Source organism: Thamnophis elegans, chromosome 4 (assembly GCF_009769535.1).
Source record: "Thamnophis elegans isolate rThaEle1 chromosome 4, rThaEle1.pri, whole genome shotgun sequence".
Classification (NCBI taxonomy): Eukaryota; Metazoa; Chordata; class Lepidosauria; order Squamata; family Colubridae; genus Thamnophis; species Thamnophis elegans.
This window is the reverse complement of record NC_045544.1, coordinates 138526324-138539981: the sequence shown is the minus strand read 5'-3', so window position 1 is coordinate 138539981 and position 13658 is coordinate 138526324. Positions and strand designations below refer to the sequence as shown.

Below are 13658 nucleotides of genomic sequence, written 5' to 3'. Positions count from 1 at the left end.
CAGAGGGAGGATGCGTGTGTGTGTTTAAGCCTGCTTTATTTCTCCCTGTCTGTGTTACCTCCTTCTGCAAAGGTAGTATTCAGCTGGTTCGTACCGGTTCACCCGAAGTGGCCTGCCCACCTGCCCCATCTCTCTGCTGTCCTATTTAGGCACATTTTTAAGGCCGGGCACCTCCGCGGAAGGTGCATGTGTGACAGTGGTGGGTTGCAGGTGGTACGCCCTGATACGGGCATACCGGTGACTGCCATGAGCACCAGGTACCCTGCTCTGAAGGGCCCACCCGCTTGTCCGAGCTCCTTATCTGTATTTCAGCTCTTCGGCGCTTACGTGCATGGTGCCTGCACAACGCTCTGCCAAGCAGCTGGAGCATGGCGGAGGCGTCGTGGAGGTAAGGACGCATGCGCGAGCATGTGAGGGATGCTGTGCCCCATTGCACCATACTGGTTGCAACGGGGATCCGGAACTCATCACTGACGTGCTATCCAAGTGTATGCGCCAGAAGGGGCATGTGTGCCAGTGAAGTGGGGACGCACATGCGAACCAGTGGTTCTGTTCAAGGTCCTAGTTTCTTTTGACCCCCGAAATAAGCGCTTGGCCTTATTTTCGGGCGTGACCCGTCAAAACTGCATTCCACAAAAGCGCGGTCGACGAAATCGCGTATGTGACATCATCACAACGCGACGAAAAAGATCGAAAAATTGAAATAAAAATTAAATTACAGCAAGCCAATTCACATAAAGGTAAGGGTTAGGTTAAGGGTTAGGGTTAGGGTTAGGTTAAGGGTTAGGGTTAGGTTTAGAGCGTTAGGGTTACGTTTAGCGTTAGGTTAAGGGTTAGCGTTAGGTTAAGGGTTAGGTTTAGGGTTAGGTTTAGGGTTAGGCTTAGGGTTAGGTTTAGGGTTAGGTTTGGGGGGGTTAGGGTAAGGTTTTCGCTTTATTTTTACATTTTTCGATCTTTTTCGTCGCGCTGTGATGACATCACATACGCGCTTTCGTCGACCGCGATTTTGTCGTCCGCGGTTTTGTGGTGGAACCATTTTCGGGAAGGTCTTATTATTTTTGAGGTGCAGGAGGCGGCGAGTGTGGTGACCTCATGGCTATTTTCCGGGAGGGCTTATTTTAGCGCATGCGCTCAAAAGCCCGATTGGGCTTATTATCCGGGGAGGGCTTATTTTCAGGGAAACCGTGTAACAAAATGTGAAACTCACCGCTGCTCGAGCCCGACAATCACACTCTTTTATGCTACTGGTTTTTGCAAAAACTGGTCTCAAAAACGTTTAATTCTTCCCTTAACAAGCAATTTTTTAATGTTTTGTTTTCTAAAAGGAAAAAAAATTCCCTGGCTAATCTCCTCCAATATTCAGGAATACAGGTACCGTATTTTCCGGATTATAAGACGCACCGGTGTATAAGACGAACCAATATTTCGAAGAGGTAAGGGAGGCAAAAAAGCCTCCATTTTTTTGAAAAACAGGCCGTTTTTCGCAAGAACAGGGGCATTTTGCCTTGCTCCAGCCCTCCTCTTCCTTCTCCTCCTCTTCCTCCTTCCTCTCCTCCTCCTCCTCCCTCTCCTCCTCCTTCTCCCCCTCTTCTCTTCCTCCTCCTCTTCCTTCTCCTCCTCTTCCTCTTCCTTCTCCTCTCTTCCTCTTCCTTCTCCTCCTCTTCCTCTTCCCTCTCCTCCTCCTCTTCCTTCTCCTCCTCTTCCTCCTTCTTTTCCTCCTCCCTCTCCTCCTCCCTCTCCTCTTCCCTCTCCTCTTCTCTTCCTCCTCCTCTTCCTTCTCCTCCTCTTCCTCCTCCTCTCTTCCTCTTCCTTCTCCTCCTCCTCTTACTTCTTCCTCTTCCTTCTTCTTCAGCCCTGCTGAAGCCTGCAGAGGGCTGCTGGAGGCTGAGGGAAGGCAAAGAAATCTCCGTTTTTGTGAAAAACAGCCCCGTTTTTTGCGAAATTGGGATGTGGGCGTTGAGCTTCAGCAGGACAAAAATGGCTGCATTCGGCGTCTAAGACGCACCAACATTTCCACGTTCTTTTAGGAAGGAAAAAGCTGCGTCTTATACTCCGAAAAATACGGTAGTCCTCGACTTACAACAATTCATTTAGCGACCGTTCAAAGGGACAACGGTGCTGGAAACGGCCCTTTTTCATACTTACGACCATGGTTGCAACATCGCCGGGAACATGCGGTTAAAGTTCAGACTTTTGGCAACTGACTCATATTTATGAACAGTCGCAGTCAGGGGTGGTTTTCACTTACATTCCCCACCGGTTCGTAAATGTGTGTGTCCACGTGTGCGAGCTCGCTTCCCTCTTGCGCGCCCCGTCCACACATGCACCCGGACTTCCACGCACGCGCTTTGCTCAACAACAAAATAAGGCCCTAATAGACAAAATAGAGCCACGGCGGGTGGGCAGGCCTACCCAGGATTTCCGCTACTGGTTGGGAGTGTCCCCACGCGATCCCCTTTTGCGACCCTACAATACAATATAAATACAATAGCAGAGTTGGAGGGGACCTTGGAGGTCTTCTAGTCCAACCCCCTGCCTAGGCAGGAAACCTTATACCGTTTCAGACAAATGGCTATCCAACATCTTCTTAAAGACTTCCAGTGTTGGGGCATTCACAACTTCTGGAGGCAACTTCTGTTCCACTGATTGATTGTTCCCACTGTCAGGAAATTCCTCCTCAGTTCTAAGTTGCTTCTCTCCTTGATTAGTTTCCACCCATTGCTTCTTATTCTGCCCTCAGGTGCCTTGGAGAATAGCTTGACTCCCTCTTCTTTGTGGCAACCCCTGAGATGTTGGAAGGCTGCTATCACGTCTCCCCTGGTCCTTCTTTTCATTAAACTAGACATACCCAGTTCCTGCAACCGTTCTTCATATGTTTTAGCCTTAACACAATAAGAGTTGGAAGGGACCTTGGAGGTCTTCTAGTCCAACCCCCTGCCTAGGCAGGAAACCCTATACCGTTTCAGACAAATAGCTATCCAGCATCTTCTTAAAGACTCCCAGTGTTGGGGCATTCACAACTTCTGAAGGCAACTTCTGTTCCACTGATTGATTGTTCTGACAGGAAATTTCTCCTCAGTTCTAAGTTGCTTCTCTCCTTGATTAGTTTCCACCCATTGCTTCTTGTTCTGCCCTCAGGTGCCTTGGAGAATAGTTTGACTCCCTCTTCTTTGGGGCAACCCCTGAGATATTGGAAGACTGCTATCCTGTCTCCCCTGGTCCTTCTTTTCATTAAACTAGACCTACCCAGTTCCTGCAACCGTTCTTCATATGCTTTAGCCTCCAATCCCCTCATCCTCTTTCTTGCTCTTCTCTGCAATCTTTCTAGAGTCTCCGCATCTTTTCCACATTGTGGCAACCAAAACTGGATGCAAATATTCCAAGTGTAGCCTTACCAAGGCCTTATAAAGTGGTATCAACCCTTCACATGATCTTGATTCTCTCCCTCTGTTGATGCAGCCTAGAACTGCGTTGGCTTTTTCCTTCTGACAAGCAAAGTCAATGGGGGAGCCGGATTCGCTTAACAACCGTATGACTATTTTAACAACAGCAGTGATTCACTTAACAACTGAAAAGTCATAACGACCGGGTTAAAAACTCCGATGGTTTCTTTAACAATCGTGGCAAGGGCCGGCATAAAATGAGGCAAAAAACTCACTTAACAAATGTTTCATTGAGCAGAAATCTGGGGCTCTGTTGTGGTGATAAGTGGAGGACTACCTGTATTAAGGTGCTTAAGACCGGCTGGGAAATAACAACCGCCGCCCAGTTGCAGATAGTCCTCGGCTTACGACCACAATGGTGCCTGGCGCTTCCTTTGCTAAGCAAGGCAATTGTTAAGTGAGGCGCACCCTATTTTGCTACCTTTTGGGGTTAATTGCTTAAGGGAATGACTTCCGTTGTTAAGTGAATCATGCAGTCATTCAGCGGATCAGGCTTACCCATTGTCAGGAGGCCGCAAAAGGTGACCACATGACTCCGGGAGATTGCAACCGTCGTAAGTCCATGCCAGTTGCCAAGCGCCTGAATTCTAACCATGGGATCATTGCAGCAATGAGCATCTGAAAAGTCAGTCTCTTTTTTCAGTTGTAACTTCTAACAGTCACTAAACGAATCATCGTAAAACAAGGGCTATCATGCACATTTCCAGATATGGAATATTCTTCTGTTCCTAATGTTCTTCTGAGTCTCATTCCATGCAGGCTTCTGGCTTTTAAAAATAGGCCAAGTTATTTGGGGGGGGGGGGAACGACCCCAAACAGCCCGACGTGTCAAGCAGCTAGATCTCAACGAGGAGCAATAACTTCAAGGTGGGCAGATCTCACCCAAGAGGAGCCGTAGTTTCTCCGTGGAGGTTTGGTCTGTGCCAATCAAGGAGTTACTCAATTAGACCTCATTAGTCATGGAGTAAGGTTGCCAAATTTTCCCTTGGATGAGGTAGACACAACTAATGGGTGTGTAACACTCCTGTGGCCACACCAGTTGTCAAGGGGCCCTTCCCTTCCCCCGGGTGCACAACGACACAACTTATTTCCTTGCATTAATCCAGGGTACACCTCACTTCAAGGCAGTGGTGGGTTTCAAATTTTTTTTAGAACCTCTTCTGTGGGTGTGGCCTGCTTTGTGGGAGTGGCTTGCCGACCATGTGACCGGGTGGGTGTGGCTTGACAGCCATGTGACTGGGTGGGCATGGCCAACTTGTAAAATGTGGTGAAACTCACTTAACAACGCTCTTGCTTAGCAACCAAAATGTTGGCTCAGGAACTCTGGCATTTGAAGCACGCAAGTCTTAAAGCTGTCAAGTTACAAGACCCTCGCACCCCTAACCCTTTAGAAAAAAAAAACTCCAGGGGTGTTCAAACTTGACAGCTTTAAGACTTGTGGACTTCAACTCCCAGAATTCCTCCTCCAGTCATGTTGGCTCAGGAACTCTGGCACTGAAGTGTGCAAGTCTTAAAGCTGTCAAGTTACAAGACCCTCGCACCCCTAACCCTTTAGAAAAAAAGAACCCCAGGGGTGTTCAAACTTGACAGCTTTAAGACTTGTGGACTTCAACTCCCAGAATTCCTCCTCTCGCTCTTCATCTTGATGATGTGCAGACGGGCAGGGGGGGGGAGCTGGAACCGGTTCTAAACGGGACTGTAGATTTGTGGAACCTCTTCTATAGAAGAGGTTAGAACTGGCAGGAACCCACCCCTGCTTCAAGGGCAAGTAAGATACCAGGGGTTCAAATTCCTTGGCCCTAAAACTTTACTTCCATGAGCAAACACCACTTGGAATATTTCTTACAACATTCCTCTTGTGGCTCGCCAGCAGCCAGCGGAGGTGGCAGCAGATTCGGGCAGTGAGGAGGGTTGGGGAGGAACCTGGGCCAGTCCTGGAGTCTGGGGAAGGCTCTGTGTCGGAAGCAGAGAGGGGGGCAGAGGCATATGCCAGTTATCAGCTGCCTTCAGAGTCCGACATCAGTGAGGCAGATGAACAGCTGGAGCCTGTTCCCAGTGTGCGCATGCGCAGAATTGCCAGATGTAGGGAATAGCTAAAGAACAGGGGTTGACTTGGGAGTAAGGCCTCAGGAGGTCGGTGAATGGCCCCTCCCAGAGGGAATAAAAGAGGAGCAAAAGGGGAGTGGAGTTTGCAGGAGACAATTAGCTTAATTGTTTCCTGACTCTCCGAGGCTCCTTGCCAAGTTCTGCCGATATCGGCCTGGCAGCTCTCCAAGCCAGAGAAGGTCTGTGACTGTAAATCCTCCCTTGAAAGACTTTGCTGGATGTGAAGGAGCAGAATTCACAGTCAATTAATAAAAGGTGTTTTTGTCGGGACCTGGATTTGGCTTCAGGCTCTCGGGAAGCCTCTTCCTGCAAGGTTGGGCTGAAAGACTACGGCTGGCCTCAAGGCAATAAATGTCACAAACCTGAGGAGGATTTGAACTCGGGTCTCCCATTCCTAGGCCAGCACTTTTAAGTACAGGTAGTCCTTGTCTTACAAACTTTCGTTTGACGTTACGACAGCACTGAAAAGAAGTGACTCACGACCATTTTCCATGCAATCATTGCAGCCTCCGAATAGTCACATGATGGAAATTCGGGCACCTGGCAACTGGCATGTACTTAGGATGGTTGCAGTGTCCTGGGGTCATGTGATCCCCTTTATGAGCCAAGGTGGCGCAGTGGTTAGGGTGCAGTACTGCAGGCCACTTCAGCTGACTGTTATCTGCAGTTCAGCGGTTCTAATCTCACCGGCTCAAGGTTGACTCAGCCTTCCATCCTTCTGAGGTGGGTGAAATGAGGACCCAGATTGTGGGGGCGATATGCTGACTCTGTAAACCGCTTAGAGAGGGCTGAAAGCCCTATGAAGCGGTATATAAGTCTAACTGCTATTGCTATCTATCTATCTATCTATCTATCTATCTATCTATCTATCTATCTATCTATCTGTATATCTCTGTCTGTCTGTCCATCCATCCATATCTCTTATCTATCTATCTATCTATCTATCTATCTATCTATCTATCTATCTATCTATCTATCATCTATCTATCTATCTATCTATCTATCTATCTATCTATCTATCTATCATCTATCTATCTATCTATCTATCTATCTATCTATCTATCTATCTAAAGCCCTATGAAGCGGTATATAAGTCTAACTGCTATTGCTATCTATCTATCTATCTATCTATCTATCTATCTGTATATCTCTGTCTGTCTGTCCATCCATCCATATCTCTTATCTATCTATCTATCTATCTATCTATCTATCTATCTATCTATCTATCTATCTATCTATCTATCTATCTATCTATCTATCTATCTATCATCTATCTATCTATCTATCTATCTATCTATCTATCTATCTATCGCCGAGGTGGCGCAGTGGGTAGAGTGCAGTACTGCAGGCCACTTCAGCTGACTGTTATCTGCAGTTCGGCGGTTCTAATCTCACCGGCTCAAGGTTGACTCAGCCTTCCACCCTTCCAAGGTGGGTGAAATGAGGACCCGGATTGTTGTTGGGGGCAATATGCTGACTCTGTAAACCGCTTAGAGAGGGCTGAAAGCCCTATGAAGCGGTATATAAGTCTAACTGCTATTGCTATTGCTATTTTGCGACCGTCTGATGAGCAAAGCCAGATTCACTTAACAACCATGTGTTCTTAAGTTAACGCCTGCAGCGATTCACTTAACAAATGTAGCCAAAAAAGAGATTTGTGACCATTTCCCAACCTCCCCGTAATCACATGATAAAATTCAGATGCCTGGCAACTGACTCACATTTATGACGGATGTTTACGCAAACCCCTGCACCAGAATACGGCAGCCTTTGAGTTACGACCGGAATGGACCCCGCCCATGTCATAAGGCGTGACGGTCATAAAGTGGCTCAGTCATCTGACCAAACTTTTCTCGCTAATAAACGCAAGTTTGTTGCTTCACTTCCGACCTAAAAACAATTTCGTTCAAGGTGTTGCCACTTGCAATCAGCTTATTCACACTTCTTACCTTCCTAACAATAACAATCAATCCACACTTGTCATCACACCCAAGTAAACGAGGGGAGGAAATTCCTACCTCTTGAGGTCTAGCAACTTGCTTCAATGAGATGACATGAATGAGCGATGGGAAAGCAGAAATAGCTGCATTATTAGCTGCGGGGGAAAAAAGGCAGCCCTTTGACTTACAAACCCAACATTTATGTTAAGTGAGGCCTTTGCTAAGCGAGCTTTGCCCCGTTTTACGACCTTTCTCGCCACCGTTAAGTGAATCGCTGTGGTCGTTAAGTGAGTCACACGGTTGTTAAGCAAATCTGGCTTCCCCATTGGGTTTTCCGGGGCAGGAGGTCCCCAAAAGCTGTCACAAGGTACTACGATGGTCGTAAATATGAATCAGTTGACCAAGTGCCCGAAATTTTGTTACATGTCCACAAGGACGCTCTAACGGTTATAAGTATGAAAAAGGGCTGTTATAGTTTTGAATGGTCACTAAGTGAATGGTCGTAAGTCTGGGGAGCCTGTAACATTTAATGTAAGCAGCCATCCACTTACAACCTAAAATTCCAATTGCTAACCAAAGTTATGTCTTGATGTTGCAACGTTTTTTGCCACTGTTGTTGAGTGAATCCCTTTGGTTGTTAGAGGTGAATCGCATGGTTGTTAAGTGAATCACGTGGTTGTTAAGTGAATCACATGGTTGTTAAGTGAATCACATGGTTGTTAACTGAATCACATAGTTGTTAACTGAATCACATGGTTGTTAACTGAATCACATGGTTGTTAACTGAATCACATGGTTGTAAATTGAATCACAGGGTTGTTAACTGAATCACATGGTTGTTAGGTGAATCACATGATTGTTAACTGGATCACATGGGGGTTAGGTGAATCACATGGTTGTTAACTGAATCACATGGTTGTTATCTGAATCACATGGCTGTTAACTGAATCACATGGTTGTTAACTGAATCATATGGTTGTTAGGTGAATCACATGGTTGTTAGGTGAATCACATGATTGTTAACTGAATCATATGGTTATTAGGTGAATCACATGGTTGTTAGGTGAATCACATGATTGTTAACTGAATCACATGGTTGTTAACTGAATCACATGGTTGTTAGGTGAATCACATGATTGTTAACTGAATCACATGGGTGTTAGGTGAATCACATGGTTGTTAACTGAATCACATGGTTGTTATCTGAATCACATGGCTGTTAACTGAATCACATGGTTGTTAACTGAATCATATGGTTGTTAGGTGAATCACATGATTGTTAACTGAATCACATGGTTGTTAACTGAATCACATGGTTGTTAGGTGAATCACATGATTGTTAACTGAATCACATGGTTGTTAACTGAGTCACATGGTTGTTAACTGAATCACATGGTTGTTAAATGAATCCGGCTTCCCTCTTTGACTTTGCTCAACAGGTCACAAGTGGGGATACTGAAACTGACATAAATGCAGGTAGTCCTTGACTTATAACAGTTCATTTAGTGACCGTTCAAAATCACAGCGGCCCTGAGAAAGATGACTTATGGCGATTTTTCACAGTTATGACCTTTGCAGCATCCCCCACAGTCACGTGATCCAAACGCCCGGCAGCCGGTTCATACTTACGACGATTGCTGTGTCCCAAGGTTACGCGACCCCCTTTTGCGCCCTTCTCACAAGCAAAGCCATCGGGAAGGCCAGATTCACTTAACAATGTTCCCAACATGACGACTGCCGTGATTCACTTAGCAACGGCGGCAAGAAAGGTAGTAAAACAGGGCAAAGCTAACAACAAATGCTTCACTGAACAACTGGAATCTTGGGCTCCATTGTGGTCGTAAGGCGAGGACTACCTGTTACATGCCAATAGTATGTGCCTGAATTCATGATGTTGTGACAGCCGAAAGTGCCAGAACCCATCGCAAGTCATGTTTTCCACTGCTGTGGTAACACCGAACGGTCGCTAAATGAATCTTTGTAAATTGAGGATTGCCTGTGTATGCCACGTTTAGGGATGGAGCCACTAGCTTCCCTCTGGCATGGAGGAAAAGGGAGGTTTACTCCTGGTATTTGCTACGTATAAAGTTTGCTGGCTGAAGCATCAGATTTCTTTAATCAGGATTATTATTATTTTTATATATTTTTATTTTTTTATTAACAAACATGTAAAATACACACACACAAAACTTAGACGTGCACCACATTTACACAAGACAATACAAACAGGAGCTTCCTGTTCTTTCTAACAGCAATTATCGATCATACCGCTCACCTTATATTATTTCCCCTTCTACTGTATTTGATTTGGATTTCACCCTTCTTAACCCTCTTATTTTACTCATAACTATTTGTTTTTTAAGTTTTGTTATATTCCTTCATTGGTCCTTGTTTCTTTCCTCCATCCACCTATACCATTTATCCCACATCTGGTAGAATTCTGATCTTTAATCAGGATTCTGATCTTTAATCTGGGAGTCCTCCTGGACCCACAGCTGACTTTCGAACACCATTTGTCAGCTGTGACCAGGGGGGGCATTTGCCCAGGTTCGCCTGGTGCACCAGTTGCGTCCCTACCTGAACCGGGAGGCCCTCACAACAGTCACTCGCACCCTTGTGACCTCTAGACTGGACTACTGCAATGCGCTCTACATGGGGCAGCCCTTGAAGAGCATTCGGAGACTTCAGCTTGTCCAGAATGCAGCCGCGCGAGCGATCGTGGGTGCGCCTCGGTTCACCCACGTAACACCTATCCTCCGCGAGCTGCACTGGCTGCCTATTGGTCTCCGGATACGCTTCAAGGCACTAGTCGTCACTTATAAAGCCCTTCATGGTATTGGACCTGGGTACTTGAGAGACCGCCTGCTGCCAATCACCTCCACTAGACCGATTAGATCCCACAGATTAGGCCTCCTCCGAATTCCATCCGCCGGCCAGTGTCGACTGGCGACTACCCGGAGGAGAGCCTTCTCTGTGGCTGCTCCGACCCTCTGGAACAAACTCCCCGTGGAGATTCGAACCCTCACCACCCTCCAGGCCTTCCGCAAAGCCCTTAAAACCTGGCTGTTCCGACAGGCCTGGGGCTAAAGAGCTGTTGCCCCCGTCTCAAATGGTATGACTGTTGTGTGTTTTAAATTATGCATTGTTATGTTTCGTTTTTTAATTTTTTGTTTGTATCCCCCTTCCCTGGTTTGAGTTGTGAGCCGCCCTGAGTCCCCTTCGGGGGAAAAGGGCGGCATATAAATATAATAAACAAACAAACAAACAATTAGATCAACCCATCTTCATCAATTTCTTGCTCAGAAGTAGAGAGAGTATTCAGCCGGATCGGACCGGGTCTCGAACCGGTAGCAGAAATTCCACATGTCCCAGCTCTATGTTATCCTATTTAGGCACGTTTTTGATGCCGGGCACATGCTCAGAAGGCCGGGCACCTGAGCAAAAGTGGTGCAGGAAGCGAGTGGGCACCTGCGTGGCAAACCAGTGGTCACAACATGTGAATCTACCACCGGTGATCAGAAGGGTGGGTTTCCCCCTCCCTCCACTGTGGAGGACTCTGTAATGTCAGAAGGGGCTCCCGGAGAATCACAGGTAATCCTCAACATACAACTGTTCAGTTAGCGACGGTTCAACGTTACCACGGCATTGAAAAAAAGCGACTCACGACCATTTTTCACACTTTACGACTTGTGGACTTCAACTCCCAGAATTCCTGAGCCAGGCACCCTCTGGAATTCTGGGAGCTGACATGCACCGGTCATAAAGGTAGTCCTCGAATTACAATTGTTCATTTAGTGACCGTTTGAAATTACAACAGCACTGAGAAAGCGTAACTGTGACCACTGTTCACACTTACGACCATTGCAACATCTTCTCGGTCACGTGATCAAACTTTGGCTGCTCAGCGACTGACTTGTATTTATGACGGTTGCCATGCCCCAGGGTCTCGTGATTCTCTTTTGCGACCTTCCGACAAGCGAAGTCAATGGGGAAGCCAATTCGCTGAACCGTCGCATTCCTCCCTTAACCATTGCAATGAACAACTGTGGCAAAGAAAGGTCGTAACTCGGGGCAAAACCCGTTTAACAGCTGTCTCGCTCAGCAAACGGAATCGTTGGGCTCCCTTGAGGTCGTAAGTAAAGAGAACTACCTTTTATGCCAAGGTTGGCATCTTCTTCACACAGCAGGTTTCAACCTTTCTTTCTTTTTCTTTCTTTCTCTTCATTTTTCCTTTCCTTCTTCCTTCCTTCCTTCCTCTTTTCTCCATTCTCCCTCTCTCCATTTCTCCCTCTTCTTTCCTCATTTTTCCTTTTCTTCATTCTCCCTCCGTTTCTCCCTCTCTGTACTGTTCCTTGCTTCCTTCTTTTCCCATTCTCCCTCCCCCCATTTCTCCCTCTCTTCTTCACTTTCCTTCCTTCCTTTTCTCCATTCTCCCTCCCTCCATTTCCTCCTCTCTTTCTCTTCACTGTTCCCCCCTTTTTTTCTTCTTTTTCCATTCTCCCTCCCTCCATTTCTCCCTCTCTTCTTCACTTTCCTTCCTTCCTTTTCTCCATTCTCCCTCCCTCCTTTTCTTCCTCTTTCTCCTCACTGTTCCCTCCTTCCTTTCTTCTTTTTCCATTCTCCCTCCCTCCATTTCTCCCTCTCTTCTTCACTTTTATTCCTTCCTTCCTTCCTCTTTTCTTCTCCCTCCCTCCATTTCTCTCTCCTTCACTTTTCTTTCTTTCCTTCCTTTCTTTTCTCCATCTCCTCTCCCTCCATTTCTCCCTCTTCTTCACTTTCCTTCCTTCCTCTTCTCTCCCCCCTCCCTCCATTTCTCTCTCCCTCTTCACTTTTCCTTCCTTCCTGTCCATCTGTCTGTCTGTCTGTCTGTCTGTCTTCTCTCTCTCTCTGTCTGCAGAAGGACCAAATCTTTGCCACGCCAAGCCAGAATCCTACAGTCCTTGGCACATCGGGGCTTGGGGGAGCAGCTTCCCCAACCTGGCGCCCCCCATGTGCGGTGTGCGGAGGAGAGCCCACCCCCAGGTTCCCACCCCTCGGGAAGGAGGGGGGGCTCTCTGCTCTTTCCCAGCCCCTCTCCCCACCCCCACCCCCAAACAAACCACATCGCAACTCAGCTTTTCTTTCGCAAGCAACAGGTTCGATCCCCGGAGTTGCCGCTTCCATCGGCTGCACCCGCCGCCCCCACCGGCGACTTTTTGCACGGCTCCCTTGCCCGGTTTCCTGAGCAGATCCGGGTCGGGGCTGGGATGGTTCTCCCGCCGCCTTCCTCCGGGATGCTGCCCGGCTTCCTCCCGCTTCCTGCCCCGCCCGGTGCCAGCCGGTACCTGCCGCTGAGAAGGATCCGGTCCTTGAGGCTCCATTCCGGCGCCAGCCACCGCAGGCTGCGGATGGCAGCGGCGAAGAGAGCCGGGAAGAGGATCAAGCCCAGGGCCAGAGTCTGCCACATCCCCGCCGGCCGCCGGGTCGCTCTGCTCCGCCCGGAGTCCAGGAGCTCCCGGAGACGCTCTGCCCGGCGGGGCAGAGGCAGAGAGGGACTCCCTCCGGAGACAGCCGCTCCCCGCAGCCAAACGGCCCGCCCTGGCCGGGTGTTTGTCAACAGCAAACACGGGCGGAGGAGGAGGAGGAGGAGGGCGGAGGGGAGGAGCCGCGGCGGCCGCTGCTGCGACCGTCGACCGAGAGAGACGAGCGTTGGAAGGGACGGGCGTGGGGAGCTCGGAGGCGGCCTTGGCAGGCCCGGCTTTAAAAGGAGAAGCGCTTCGACTTTCCCTTTCACCGATCCCCCCTCCCCTCCCAATCTCTCCCCGCTCCACGCAGGATCCGCTGCAAGCAAAGGGCCGGTTCTGGAGTGGAGTGTGGAGCGGAGGGGGGCGTGTTTCGACTAGCCGCGCTGCCAGCGGCGAAAGTTCTGTCGGAACGTCTCTAAGGAGATTCAACGTTCCACTATTGGAACGTTGGGGAGGCGAACGTTCCAAGCCGGTCGAACGCCGGACTTCTGAACGTTCCATGCAAGCGTTGGAGAGACCCTGAGCGTTCCAATGCCGGCGGACGCTGGAATTCTGGACGTTGCAGACGACACCGAACGCTGAAAGAGCCCTGAGCGTTCCACCTCCGGCCGAAAAACGACGATCCTCAAACGTTCCGTGCAACCGAACGCTGAGACCCCGAGCGC

General features: G+C 48.4%; 1 protein-coding gene across 1 annotated transcript in view; it reads right to left on the bottom strand.

The window, feature by feature from the left end:
* The window catches only part of TLCD3A (TLC domain containing 3A), a 40123-nt gene extending 26944 nt beyond the window's left edge, over positions 1-13179 (bottom strand). Inside the window, exon 1 of the mRNA XM_032215501.1 lies at positions 12814-13179. Within this exon, the coding sequence (XP_032071392.1) occupies positions 12814-12935 (122 nt within the window). The 5' untranslated portion in view covers positions 12936-13179. The remainder of the gene's footprint in view (positions 1-12813) is intronic.
* Between the last annotated feature and the right edge of the window lie 479 nt (positions 13180-13658).